Source organism: Gymnoscopelus braueri (genome assembly GCF_963280865.1).
Source record: "Gymnoscopelus braueri genome assembly, chromosome: 22".
NCBI classification, from domain to species: domain Eukaryota; kingdom Metazoa; phylum Chordata; class Actinopteri; order Myctophiformes; family Myctophidae; genus Gymnoscopelus; species Gymnoscopelus braueri.
This window is the reverse complement of record NC_137624.1, coordinates 27,232,370-27,247,745: the sequence shown is the minus strand read 5'-3', so window position 1 is coordinate 27,247,745 and position 15,376 is coordinate 27,232,370. Positions and strand designations below refer to the sequence as shown.

At 40.2% G+C, this 15,376-nt stretch overlaps 1 protein-coding gene across 1 annotated transcript in view; it reads left to right on the top strand.

The window, feature by feature from the left end:
• brinp1 (bone morphogenetic protein/retinoic acid inducible neural-specific 1) overlaps positions 1 to 13,215 on the top strand; it is a 140,005-nt gene extending 126,790 nt beyond the window's left edge. The window contains exons 6-8 of the mRNA XM_080419286.1: positions 783 to 1,019; positions 5,858 to 6,080; positions 12,071 to 13,215. Coding sequence (XP_080275412.1) covers positions 783 to 1,019; positions 5,858 to 6,080; positions 12,071 to 13,211 — 1,601 coding nt within the window. The 3' untranslated portion in view covers positions 13,212 to 13,215. The remainder of the gene's footprint in view (positions 1 to 782; positions 1,020 to 5,857; positions 6,081 to 12,070) is intronic.
• Positions 13,216 to 15,376: the final 2,161 nt, after the last annotated feature.

Genomic DNA, 15,376 nt, shown 5'->3' with positions numbered 1-15,376 from the left:
GAGACAGCAGGCATCAATCACCGTTGCATTTTGTCACATTATGAGATGGTCCTCTGCAGAGAGACAGCTCAAAGTCAAGCCCAGACAAACTTTTAAGCACACACCCTTATAACACGCATCAGAGATCTGTCATAACAATCTAGGAAGGGGAATCAACCATACAACACCACTTTTCTCATCCCAGTAATTGTTTTTGTCCCATGGGTTATATGCGTGGGGAAAAACCATATTGTATATTCCCTTAACCGTTACCATGCATCACGCCATGCTGCTGTTGAATAATGTAGTAATATTTACAGCATCACTGAAGTTCCTTGCTTGCTGTGAACATAAATGTCTGCTCAAGTACGGTCTTATTTAAAATAAACGAATACTGTGTCTGATTTAGTTGATAGTCAATTACATAATTAAGATTAACTACTTTAAACCTGTATTATACTTCAGCTATTTGAAAATATAAATATAAAAACTTTGAGCTTGTAGAAATTGTGAAAAATGTATGATGCCAGGGTGTTAGTGTGGTAAAAGGAAATCTTAAACGATTTTCAATCTTCATCACAATGTTCTGATGTAGGGGGGGTCCCGATAATTGTGCAACCATTTCACAGAGAAATACACTGAAGACATAGGATATTTTTTGCCACAAGTATATTATTGATCTCCTCACAACTGAACAATGGGATTTAGGTTGCCTTTAAGGATTAAAAAAAAACCTTAAGAATACATTGTGATCTAGCACTTGTCAAGGTAGTACTGAAACCTCCGATTTCTATGTGTTCCAGGTCTTCAGGTCATCTTCCCAGAATATCTGCAGGAGAAGTTTGTCCAGTCAGCTCTGAGCTATATCATGTGTAATGGCGAGGGTGAGTACGTGTGCCGCAGCAGCCAGTGCATCTGTCAGTGCGCCGAGGAGTACCCACAATGCAACTGTCCCATCACTGACATCCAGATCATGGAGAACACCCTGCTAGGGATGGCTGAGTCCTGGGCCACCTCTTACAAGGACTTTGAGAACTCTGGTGAGCAAGACATTTTTATAGCAATATTTTTGCTGGAAATATCTGTCAACGCATAACTGTACTGTATAGTAGTTGATATTTTCATTAGATAGACGTCTTGTCTGTCTAAGATTCGCTGCAGCAAAATAAATCTAAGACCCATATGTGGCCTACTTTCTACATAGTTTTCATAAACCAATACAGCTACAGTTTAGACCCAGACAATTAGTCAGTCAATATATACCAAAGGTTTTCTAGCCTAATAACATTATTAGTCAGTGGGTTTCTTTCCACTTCTTAATGAATAGAACCCTTGACCAGGTAACTAACAAATTCATTCTCAAATTGTACAATGGGTACCTGTGCTGAGTGTAAACAATACATTAACAGTGTACTAAGGCTGAATAATATAACATTATCATTAGATAGATGCAAGATATTAATATCAGACCCTGCTCGCCCTGTAAACTTGCAAACTTGCTACTATTTTATGCACTTTATGTTTCATCTTCTTCTTTATCCTCGTTTTCCCTATTTTACTTTTCTTTTAGCTGAATATAGAAAGCCACTTTTTGCTGTAAATGTTATATGACAAAGTTTGAGATTGAGATTGAGACTGTCGCTGCACTTAAAACAAATAAGTGTGAACCTTTAGTCATATTGTATTGTACCGCTACTGAGATATTTGGCATAAATATTTGGCACAAATTTTGTCCATATCGTGCAGCCCTACAGTGTACCAAGCTTTAATTCACACCCTCAATTGTTTTTTTTATGTGTGTGGGGGGGTGTCACCATTTAACAAGTCACCTCTGACAGAACACACTGCATAAAGCTTCGCATGTTAACTTCTCAGCAGCCAATCTGCAATAAAGTGGTCTATTGCATTATTCAAGGAGCCATTTGGACACCTTCTGTTTTAGAAGAGACAAAGCCAGAGCTATTAATCATAACAGTGACTTCTTAATCCATGTTTGGCAGAGAACACTGTATTAGAGTTGAAAATGTGTGCAATCACTACACTGACTGTGTGTGAACCTAAAGCAATGGATAGAGCCAGTTTACATGTCTCTCATGAAAAATGTGTGTAGGTTATGTTTAATACTGTGCTTGTGTGAAATGTTTATAATATTTTCTCCTGAATGCCTAATCTTAAGACATGTAACGCTCACAAGTAACGCTCCATAATAAATTGATGACCCACATATCTCCCAGACTAACCCCCCCCCCCCCCACACACACACACACACACACACACAGAGAAAAGAGAGCTCCCACTGATTAAGTCAGCAAACAGAAGTAAAAAGGTAGAAATATTCCCTAAGGAAAGTGCCCGATATCCACCTGGCAAGGCACAATGCTTATATATTATTGATATGTTATAAAAGTGTGCAAATAAAACCCGGCAGAAACATATAAATATATTTATGTATCACAGAGGACAGGCAGGGTGAGGATGAGTCACTGAAGGTGACACACTGGAAAAATATCAATACTTAAACACCTAGAGAAGAGGACAACTGAATTGAAGGCATTGGGATAATACTTTGATATAATGCATTAGGTACTTAACACATTGTGTTTGCTTAATAATTATAACACTATATTAGTTCAACAACAACAATAATAATAATAGTAACTGTAATTAGAAATTTTGATACACAGACAGATACAACAGTCAGATAAAAAAATATAATTTAAGTTGCTTTCAGGCCTGATTTAAAAAAGGGTGGCTTTTGTTAGCTTACGCTCCTCAGGGGGGTTACCCCAAGGGTTTTGTCATTAGGGGCACTAATAGCAAAGAATCAATCACCTGCAGTAGCGTTTGGAAAGGTTAGAGCGGTCTAGCCCAAGGATCAGCTCATTAACAGTTACCAGGTCTTAGCTGAAACCAGAATATGCACTGCCATGAACGTATAAATGAGAAATCAGTATTACTTATTATTTGCTAAGTCAACAGCTCAACAGTAGCTTAGTAATAATAATAATAATCCTAAAATAAATGCGCGAAATCTCTGTCCATGTGTCCATCTGTGTGTCTGTCTGTAGTTCATGTATATCAAGAACTGTACGACAGAGAGTGGCATGCCCGGAAGGCGGACCTCTGACAGCCATAACCATATAAGGAGTTCCCAATGCAGCTACGCCCAAATATGGAGTGTGTTGTCTAACCTAAATGTGTTGTCATGGCATCAGCCGCAAACAAATGAGTCAACATGGGCACAAAAGGGGGCTTGCCCATATATGGGCATATACTGATGACATCAGCGATCTCCATATATGGGCATAAAAGGGACAAGGACAGACAGATACAGAGATCCAGTTGTCCAGGGCCATGGATCCGACCGCTATACCCATATATGGTCATGTACATGTATGGGACCGATCGATTTCAAACTCGGTGCCCGCCGCCGAGTAGTTTGGATCTCCATATATGGGTATAAAAGGGACAAGGACTGACAGATACAGACAGTATATGGGCATAAAAAGGACACAGGTAGATGGGTACAATGGGTACTCTGATAAAGCCCCCTAAACTATGACTCAGACATATTGGTCGGTTCGGCAGTGCGTCGAAGTGTGAGGGCATAGCGGCCCAATCCTCTCTATATATATGCAGTGAGTATATGCAGGGAGTATCTTGGTTCAAACAAGATGGAACAACACCAAAGTTTTATGTTTCTATGTGTGGTGTGTATTCAGTTTCACAATCACAATCTCGATTTAGCTCATTTAATCAAGTTGGCAGGTTGATTCTTATTATCTCAGTCAGACCCCTTGTATTTCCAAGGAAAAGATGACACAAAGTTTATTTTGAGACTGAATTGCCCCACAATATGAATCCATTTATAATTGTTGGATTTTGTTGGTAATTGTTAAATAAAACACTTCAGGTCGTGGTTATTGGCACGGCTGTGCAGGGCGAGGGTTATTGGCACAGCTGTGCCAATAACCACGATGTAGCACTCCCTCTCGTGTCTTGTTTCTTAATTAACATACTCTAAGATAGTTATTTTTGGCATTGCGTCTCAATTTGTCATTTTGTCTCAATTTCTCAGCTGAAAATGTCTCAATTTCCACAAAGGCACGAGTTCACAGCCATTGATGACGTGTTAAATGGACCGCTGTTTGAGTCAGGCATGAGAGAGCCGGGCTCTGGCAGGGTCAGGGGCAGGTCTATAGGAAGGACAGACATTGATGTTGATGGGAATTGGATTGGAGGGAACAGAGTTCTTCAGTGTGTGTAGGAGGGAGATACTCAGTCGAAGATAGCCAGTTTTGTAGCGCCTTTTAGTGTATCCGTTTCATATGCTGATGGTCTCCGCTTTCTACTGAAGCTCTCTGGGTTGCAGAAAGATTGAAAGCTTGTTAGAGGCAGACTATGATTGGCTGCAGAGAGCATTAAAGAGCTCACCTTGGGAGAGGATGGGATTGAACCCTCTGCTGTGTCCTGCTTTTCAACATCACAGGCGACAGTCTTCTCAGTAATACTGACTGAAATTATGCTTATAGGATTTCACCACAAAATGTTCATCAACAGTGCTAAATAAATATAGGCTTATTCTACAGAGGTTAATTATTGTATTCCTAGGAATGTAAATGCATCAAAAGCAGTGTTCTCTATCGCATAAAATAGTAAGTTTAGATTGTTGAGAAAAAGAAAACCTCTACAGATTCAGCAATATAAAAATATTTTTGACATATCAAAGTCTACTTACAGTATTTAGATGGTTGAGCTTGAAATACTAGGATGCTTATAACTAATCATCCACATGAACAAAATCAATGAGGCAATTGTTATTGAAATAAAGATAATTAGAAGAAATTGCAATTATGTGACCAATTGAATTGGTTGGCTAATTTGTTTACTTAAACTTTTCAATTTGATTAGAAAGGGAAAATAAATAAATACAACCCATTATTGCCAGTGAAACATTTTAAATTACCGAAAGATTTTCACTAACGATGTATGCTAATATAGAGAATAGGTCCATCATTGTTTATAATTATTTATTTAGCTTGTTTGCCTTTAAAATGATTTGAAATTCTTAAAACAAAAGTAGATTGTATACAGTACAAAACTGAAGATTGAGTTTTCAATTGGGTGTTTTTTCTATCAAAACTGTAAAAAAAAGAAGGAAAAAAAACGTATTACTGATTACTCAGGCGAACATACTGAAATGGGAAAAGCTACATCTTCACAACATGAAACTAATATTCCATCCAATTTCTCCCTTCTCTCTCACCCAATACCTCCCACACGCTTGAACCCTGCAAACCAATCCACACGTGTACCCCTCATTCATCTTCTCTTTTCCTGTCCAGATGCATTCTTTACTTCTTACTTTGCCCCCAGTGTTGATTTTGACAGAATACAATTCCATTTAGTTTAGTCATATTTTAGTCGACTAAATATCGTAAGATTATAGTCGACTAAATGTACAGTTGATTTAGTCGACTAAAATGTATTTTGTCGGGCACTTTTACACTTGGTTGCATGCTGAAAATAGCCAAATACGTCGTGCTGCGACATGTTGTGAGCTTGTAGATCTGCTATTTTCAGAGCGCAACACCCGAGTGCAACCAAACATAAAATAACTTGTCTTTTAGCTCTACTGGATCTTTTCTCCACTCTTCCCTCACTAACATTTTAGTGTAGTTTTTATTTGTTGACATTGAAGCGAAGACATTGAAATTGTCTTCGCTTTAGTCATCGTGGCTTAGTTTGTATTTCGTTTTTTATTTTGTTTTCGTCAGTGAAAAATGGTAGTCGACGAACATTTTTCGTCAAAGTTTTAGTCAACGAAATGAACACTGTTCACACGACTCACTGCGTCCTCTCTCCCCCTGTCATCCAGATGAGTTCAAGTCCTTCCTGAAGAGGTTGCCCTCCACTCACTTCCTGCCGGTGAGCAGCGTGCATCTCCTGTGGGGCAGCGACTGGGACCTGCAGGCTCGCTACAGGCTCCTCCAGAGTTCCCTGGAGACACAGCGGCTCAAGATCCAGCGCACTGCCCGCAAGCTCTTTGGCCTCAGCATCCGCTGTCACCACAATCCCAACCACCAGATGCCTAGGGAGAGGTGGGTAGAAATATGCCATCGACGGTCACATTTCCACCGGCGCCATGCGGATCGGATGTGACTTTATTGAGCAACGTAAACAAAAGGGTTGTTGATTTTTTGGTCTTGATATTTTGGTGTTGATTTTTTTTGGTACATTATTAGCGCGTCTAGTTAGTTAAGCATGGATAGAAAAGCACTGATACTGCAGATGATTTAATCCTAGAAAGAGATGCTGCAGAAGTTTGATTTTCAGTGCTGCCTCTCGAAGCATGCACTGGAACAACGTTATCCATTATATATTTCAACTTCGACTCTGTTGTTGTTTCCGTCCATCAAGTCTATTTAGTGCTGAGGCTCGCACATGCCCAAAAGTATCCCAGCTCTCTCTCTCTCTCTTGCTTTTCACAATGCAGTCTGAAGAAAAATAATTTAACGGCGGGAGTTTTCTGGCTAGGTCATTGCACACATCTGTCACAACTTACAGCAGTTGCAGTCTGCAGAGTGCTCGGCTACAGATGTGCAGTGGTGCCAACACCGCCTGAAATACTTGGGAATTTTCACATCCATTCTAAGAAAATTGTGAAAACACCTCTCTGAAATAGTATGCTAAGTAGCCTACTGCTAAATAGAATACCCCCCCTTCAACACCACACCCCAAATTATTCAAACTGTGTCAGGGATGTCAACATACAAATGGAAACAGAAAAAGAATCTGTAAAATATTCATTTAAGTGGTCTGAAAATGAGCCGCTGTCAACTGTCACTAAGGTAAAAAAAAAAAAAGAGCACACCCACACTCGTATGCGAGTTGGCAAAGGTTTGTTCTGAAGCGTTATCAAAGAGCTGCAGTGTGCACTCTGTGCTCGCTGGAGCGTGCATCAAGAGCCCCTGACAGCACAGTGGAGAAAGGCAGGGTGTTTGTTTGCTTGCTTGTGTGTGACTGTGCTTTGCATCAGTTGGAGGGAGTCATTGCCATCACTATTAAAGCAAGCTGTGTGTGTGTTTGCGTGTGTGTGTGTGTGTGTGTGTGTGTGTGTGTGTGTGTGTGTGTGTGTGTGTGTGTGTGTGTGTGTGTGTGTGTGTGTGTGCGTGTGCGTGCGTGCATGTGCGTGTCCCTGTATGGCCCAGGTGGCTTACGTTTACACTGAGGTTTAGTAACCTATTTTTCTTGAACCTGCTGCGATCCTTTTTAATTTAATTAATTTAATTTTTCCTCATTTTACTTGCAACCCTACAGAGAAAGTATAGTGTTTCAGTGTTCATAATGTTAATGACTAAGAAAGAACCCGAATCGGGTAAACCTTCTAATAAACCACACAGAAAACACCACCTCATCACCTTTAAATGTACCTTTTAGTTATAGGCTATAGTAGTGTGTGTATGTTATGTATACATACAGTACAATATATTTTATATCTCCATTAGATGAGCACACTGCTGCATTTCCACAGTTAATTTATCGTGTGTATTCTATGGCTTTTCCTATTTAACATCTATCCACTCAATTAATGTTGTATTTATATACTACAGTACACTGATCTTACTGCGGCTAATTTTTATGTTACTGATCAAAAACCGCTGTGGATTTGTGCACAAGGCATGAGAACAAGATGAATCACCTTAACCCTGGTGTCTCTATTTTGGGCATGTCATAATAGGCATGTTAAAATACATTATTTTGAAAATAGCAGATCTACAAGCTCACAGCATTTGTGGAAATGTGGGGGCTTAAGGGGTTAATGTCCTTCTCCCGTCACCTCCCACAATGAGTGACAAATCATAGTTAGATTACACCATATGTCTTAGCATTTTACTTCTCATAATTGTTCATGCTAAATAACCACAACTTCACCAACTTCGCAATTAATAATTGCTGATGAGGCTGACAACGAGGCCAACAAAACAGGTGCTATTTAAGGTATTTATAGACAATTGGATCATTTGTCAAACTGTCAAGGTGGCAGCAGCGGAACAAAGCTGTACATGTGGACTTTATTGTCAGAAATTTGCATGATTCCTAAATACACTCCTCAGACTCACTCCTTAGAGGAAATTCAGACCACTGTGATTTTCCCCCGCATGATCAATACTTAATTTATGCTACGTCATAAAAGCTCACAACGTGTCGTCTTGTGAGCTTGTATATCAGCTATTTTCCGCACGCGACGCGGTTTTAAGAAGGAGCATAATTCCGGCTTAAATTGGGCTTAAAACAGGCTTAGAACTAGGCTTTAGACATGTCATCCAACACTGCTCAACAGTCAATATGTATTACAAATGTAAGGGCTTATAACACATTGACTACTGTAATGTGTGTTTGTGTGTTTGTGTGTGTGTGTGTGTGTGTGTGTGTGTGTGTGTGTGTGTGTGTGTGTGTGTGTGTGTGTGTGTGTGTGTGTGTGTGTTTGTGTGTGTGTGTGTGTGTGTGTGTGCTGTACGTATGTGTGGAAAGGCAGGCAGACAGACACGCACGCACACGCATGCGTGATTTGACATAAAAATGCAATTACATAGCTTACAGAATGCACAGGAACGTGTACCGTATTTATAGATGAGGCCAAAGAACTAAATTTTGTTGAAATGAAGCCCATAACCAAATTGACAAGCATAAAAAAGAGTGCTTTTCCTGGAACCCATTCCAATATACAGTAATGCAATATAACACCAGTCTAATAGCTTATTGGCCTTGCCAGTCAGTAGGGCCATTGGCTCTTTGACGGCCTTGGTCCTCAAACACAACTAATGTGCAGTACACACACAAAATACCCATACATTAAAGAGGTGGTGTACACATACAAGCACACGCACACATGAATTTACTGTACTGTACACTGTAGGCATGAAACGTGTACTACAGTGTACGTGTACACATAAACAGTGTACCAATTATGTGCTGTATAATGAAAGCCTAGTCACACACGCATACCTAGAAAAGTTGCATATACAGGGAGCATTGAAAGGGTATAGATATACAGTATTAGCATTTTACTGTTCATTGAACGGGTTTCCTTCGGTTGGCTCCTGGCAACATGGTTTTCAGTAGGCTACATATGGAAGCAGTACAATTGTGTCCCCTTGGAGCTACAAGGAGTTACATTGGTCCTTACCAGGTGAGGGAAGCTTACTGAGGCCTAGACTTGAACGAATAATACTATTTGAAATTATTTAGAATACCTATGCATCTCTAATCATACAGATGCATGGACTATTATTAGATAGATAGATACGTTTTTGTTTCTATATCCAGTTCCGATTTCAACAACATGAGTGCTTCATCAATTATCTAAATGTAACATTCAATCAAACTAGTCAAAAATAATTACATTAGCTCAATAAAGTTAGAAAGGCACCTAATAACCCTCTCCATTCCTAAATGAGAGCTGGCCCTAATTAGAATCGTTTGTCATCACCGCCCCATGTCTGATAAACCCAGCCATGGAACCAGCCAATCTGGCACCAGAAAAACATGAAATCCAAGGTAAATTATTGGCTTTTGCCTGCTGGTGGCTCACAATGTTTCACTCACACGTCCATGTGAGCAGTGAATGCAGAAACTGTGTATGGGTAGTGCTTTGCTGAACTAGCATGAATATCCTGTGAGTATACTGTAATAATGTAATAGGTTACCTCATATATAGTGAACACAGCAGCTCACCTCATGTAAAAATGATTAATAGTGACAGATATGAAGTAGCATCACTCCCAGCCAGACCATTTGCATCTAGGCTATGCATCAGCCTTAATTATTCATGCTTCGAATTGAGCATGTTTACAGATTAATGTACCTTTCCGTATAATGTATTATTTAGCTGCATTTACAATCGATTTTGACAGGGTGGTGGGTTAAAGCACTCTCTTATATAAGCATATTAGAAAGTATCCTGACAGAGGTGTTTTTGTCATTTTCATGCATTATGGGGGAAATTTTGAATTATTGGGATGTTCACAGACATTTACTCTCTCACACACAATGGTATCCACTCTTATCCACTCACATTCCTTCTCTATTTTTTGTCTACTCCATCTCCCTCCCTCTTACTAAAATGGTAAATGTTGCATTTTTAAAGCACCTTTCCCCATAGTGCTTCACAGTGTGCAGTACATGCACCCACTCACACACACACACACACACAGCAGAGGCAACTGTGCAAGGCACCAACCTGTTCATCGGCAATAGTTAGGGGTTCAGTCTTGCTCAAGGGCACTTCGACAAGCAACCAGGCTGAGCCGGGCATTGAACCGGGAACCTTTCGATTCCAAGATGGCCGCTCTGCCCTCCGGAGCCACAGCAAGACATTTCGTTCAACCATCTTGGTTGTTCTAGCTTTCTCTGTTTCTTTGCCGTGCTCTATCACATACTGTAGAGGGGGCTATGATGTGTGTCACCAGTGTACCAGAACTGTCTGATGCCCCATTACAAACCCAGAGATTGTGCTCTGATTCGTGAAAACAAACAGCATTCATTCCCCCTCATTTCCATTTTATTCCCTATGGCAAAAAAAAACGAGCCATGCCACTTGCTTTGGAGGGAGGGCAAAAAATAAAACTAGCAGCATGATGCTCTGTAATGGCTTATCGAGGGAGGCAGTTATAGGATAGAACATATTTTACCATAGAAATTTCACATAGCACAACCCACCCGTTATTGCGAATAAATTCAAGCGAGGAAATTGTTACGACTGTGTTAAACACGGTAATGAATAGACAATAAAAATGAATGGGAATAGTTTAATATTTGGCAAGTAAGATTTGCCATTGAACACTGTTGGTGTTGTGATGGGTAGAAAAAGAGGAACAGATGAGTTTGTCATATTCTATATTTACAATAACAAATTGTATATATATATTTTTGGAAACAACTTTTTGTAAAATCCCCCTTCAGTACATTCAGCCACTAGATGTCACACTTACAACACATCTGTTGCATAAGGTTCGTTATTTCCCAGTTTCACATCTATAAGGCTGCAATCATGTCGTTTGCGACATTGTAACGTGATGGCTGCCTCCAAACATGTCTTTAGAGGAAACAAAAGTACCTTGTCCAACAAAAACAAAAGCACAAATGGATAATGCTTCGGGGAAAGCGATGCTTTCATACCACAGCTTTTAAAATATTATTTGGATGTATTATTATTCTAATTATTATTGTATTTGTTTACATAGAGAGAGAGAGAGAGAGAGAGAGAGAGAGAGAGAGAGAGAGAGAGAGAGAGAGAGAGAGAGAGAGAGAGCGAGAGAGAGCGAGAGAGAGAGAGAGAGAGAGAGAGGGGTTGCATATTTCCCCCAAAACATATTGGAAGTTAATCAAATTCAGAATCACAAAGTTGACAAATTAAATTAGTAGTTAGTTATATTACTCTGATTTTGTAAAATGTCCCACATGTGAATTTAACATATGCCAGCACCATACAGTATGCATGCCTTTAACATTAAACAATTGCATTACACTTTGGAAGTTGCTATAGGGGCAAAAGGAGTGTTTCCTCTCTCCTCCATAAGCGATCTGTTCTATGATCATGTTGGGCATAGCTTGGGGGATATCTGGCCTGCCAGCAAGGTCATCCATCATAGTTATCACTCAGGTTCATTAGCATGTCAAGCTAACCTTGAGCTCATCCTTCCTCTCTAAGAAATCAGGATTCAGAATTCACCTCCTACATTCACAAAAGAAGTTCTAGGACTGTCAAGATGACAGGGAAAGATGCCTGAGGGGTAAAAAGGAGACAAGATTAGCATAGCAAGTAATGCTTCCCACTTGAGGGAAATAAAGGGACTCCATCCCCTTGAAAGGAATATATTATCCTCCTGTGCACCGACTAGGCTATAACAAACAGCACCAGGCTTTAGTGGTGACAGCAGAATCAAAAACGTACTTTAGTATTTTTAACTATTAACTAATCATTACAAATTGTATCCCTTTATCCCATTTTCCCCCTTTTTGATTATCTCTTTATCTTCTCTGTGTCCCTGGCTATCCCCATATCTTTCTTTCTCTGTCTATTCCACAGGTCTGTGATGCAGTGGCTCAACAGGGTTCAGTCCTTCCTCTACTGCAACGAGAATGGATTCTGGGGAACTTTCCTGGAGAGCCAGAGGACATGTGTGTGCCACACGGGCGTCACGCTGTGCCAACGCCCCATACCTTGCATCATTGGTGGCAACAACAGCTGTGCCATGTGCAGCCTGGCCAACATCTCACAATGTGGCTCCTGCAACAAGGGCTATAAGTTGTACCGTGGCCGCTGTGAGCCCCAGAATGTGGATTCGGAACGCAGTGAACAGTTCATCAGTTTTGAGACGGACCTAGATTTCCAAGACCTGGAGCTCAAGTACTTGCTGCAGAAGATGGATTCACGACTCTACATTCACACCACTTTCATCAGCAACGAGATACGCCTGGAGACATTTTTTGACCCACGGTGGCGTAAGCGCATGTCCCTGACCCTGAAGAGTAACAAGAACCGGATGGACTACCTCCATATGATAATTGGCCTGTCCATGAAGATCTGCCAGATGCGCAACAGCAGCATTGATCCCATGTTCTTTGTTTATGTTAACCCTTTCAGTGGCAGTCACTCGGAGGGCTGGAGCATGCCCTTTGGTGAGCACGGCTATCCACGCTGGGAAAAGGTGCGCCTGCAGAATACTCAGTGCTTCAACTGGACTTTGCTTCTGGGCAACCGGTGGAAGACCTTCTTTGAAACGGTGCACATCTACCTGCGTAGCCGCGCTAAGATCCCAACCGGCCTGCGTAACGACACTGGTCAGGGTCCTGTGGACCTTGGGGACCCGAATAAACGGCAGATCTACATCAAGATCTCTGACATTCAAGTGTTTGGCTACAGCCTGCGCTTTAACGCTGACCTGCTGCGCAGCGCCGTGCAGCAGGTCAACCAGTCGTACACCCAAGGGACTCAGTTCTACTCGTCATCCTCCGTCATGCTTCTGCTGCTGGACATTAGGGATAGGATTAATCGCCTAGCACCTCCAGTCGCACCCGGAAAGCCCCAGCTGGACTTGTTTTCTTGTATGCTGAAGCACCGGCTCAAGCTCAACAACAGTGAGATGATTCGGGTGAACCATGCCTTGGACATGTACAACACAGAGATACTGAAACAGTCGGATCACCTGACTACCAAACTCTGCTGAAATAGAGTCACATTAACAAATTGAGTTTAAAGTGAACAGAGACACCCCACCAGGAGAACTGAGAGGGATATTAATCTTAGTTTTGTTTTCCCTTTTTTCATTTTTGGACCATTTTTTGTTCTGCTTTTTTGATGTAATATTAACAACTTTGTAAGTGTAATTGTTAAAGAGAAAAAGGAGAAAAGGCGCAGATGAAACGCCTTTTAAGGCAGATAAAGGAGATCCATGGTTTCCACTATGAAGACTGTACCATATTTGTCCCAGCATGTCTGTCATTCCCTAAAAGAATTTAATAGAGCGAGAGAAGAAGAAAAATAAGAAGAAAAAAAAAAGTTTAAATCCATCTTCTGAAAAAGAGGCCTTGATTTTACTCTGAGGGAACAAAGGTTATATCTGAAAACTGCCATTCTTTACCGAGTAAAACATTTTTAAAGATAATATACGTGACATAAGGGCAGACCAGATATCATCCTTTTATTTCAGCTAATATTTCAGAAATAATGGACAGTTTAATATAAAAAAAATGTTTATACATTTTAAGAGGTAAATAGCCTAGTGAGCAAGTACTCTTCGCATCAGCTATAGACTCTTAATTACATTTCAAATCCACAATGAATCTGCATTGCTCTTTGTGACATATGAGGCACTTTGTCATTGTACTAATGCCTAGTTTATACTCCGTCGTACGACCGGTGTCCCGCGATGGACAAAGCAGATCTGCAAGCTCACAGCGCGCTGCATTGCATCACATTGCGCGCTTGCAGATCGGCTATTTCCGGGCCCGCGACACTGTCGTAAGGCCGCGTATAAATCAGGCCTGAAGGCACACAGCAGGACAGCAGTGGATAGTCATGTCTAATAACAAAAGCCAGCTGTTTATATATAAATATATATAAATATATATATATGTGTGTATCTTTTCTTCGCTTGATGCTTATCGCTGTTCGTTAATTGAATGTGTCATTTGAGAGTAAGTGACTCCAGTCTAAGCCGATTCCCTGCATTCGGAGCGCTTCTTCCTGTGTTTGAAATTCGAGCTGTGTTTCTCACAAGGCGGTGCCTCCTGGTGCGTGAGTGCAATATCGTGGTCTGAAGATGAACAATCAAATGCTATTTTGTACAGCTTTGCAAAATGTACATGTTTGTGACTGCTGGCTTGTGGAGCTTTTCAGCACCGAGAGCAAAAGTTTAAACATTCTTCATCCACGCACATCCGCAGAAAGACAACTTAAAGCCATACCCTTACCCGAGGTAAACATAATACATAAAGGCCCACCTCCCATTCCCATTTAATACGTTTTTCCCAGAGATATCAAAAATGGTCTATTGTTTTAAGGTTTGTTTTTGTTTTTCTTTTTTTTTCTGCCTCCCTTGAAGCTTATCTACTGAGTTGATTTCAAATAGAAGATAGCACAGTGGACAGGGAAAATTACATTCAGCATGATTGGTGTCATGACGCTGCTGGGTTTCTGTGGTCTAGAGAGAAAGAAAATGGGATGAGAAATTGTTATATTAAAGCTTGGATTACCATTTTGGCAATGCTAAACTGTAAAGTTCCTCTTTACCGTACACACTCTCCATTCTATAATGTCATCTTGGATTTTCTTTTCCAGATTATCATGAGATTCAGGTTGACCTTTTCTGTTTTCATGCTGCTGGAACTTCCATCGCAAGTGTTTAAGTCAACATCCACAATTATTAAACGACACTACCTATGTATTATTATTATTATTATTATTATTAAGTGCCTGTTACGTATCCCTTTAACATGTTCAGAGGTGGAGGAAATTTACTACAAAAACTACACAGAACAATTCTATATATATATATATATATATATATATATATATATATATATATATATATATATATATATATATATATATATATATATAAAATATCGTCAGAATTTCAGACCTTGAATTTGTATGGGAATTAGCCCTTTCATCTCAACCTGAGAGAAGAGCTTAGGTTCAGTTCGTGCATGTGGGGAAGTCGACCACCAGCAGGAGACAGAAGCCTGGGATGGTGGATATTTCTTGTCCCCTATGTGCATTATATTTGTAAATATTAACTGTTCTATTACAGTAAGGACATCAAAAGACATAAGTAATAGTAATCAAAGGGAAAACAAAATTACTATTGCCAAAAAAAGAAAAAAAAAA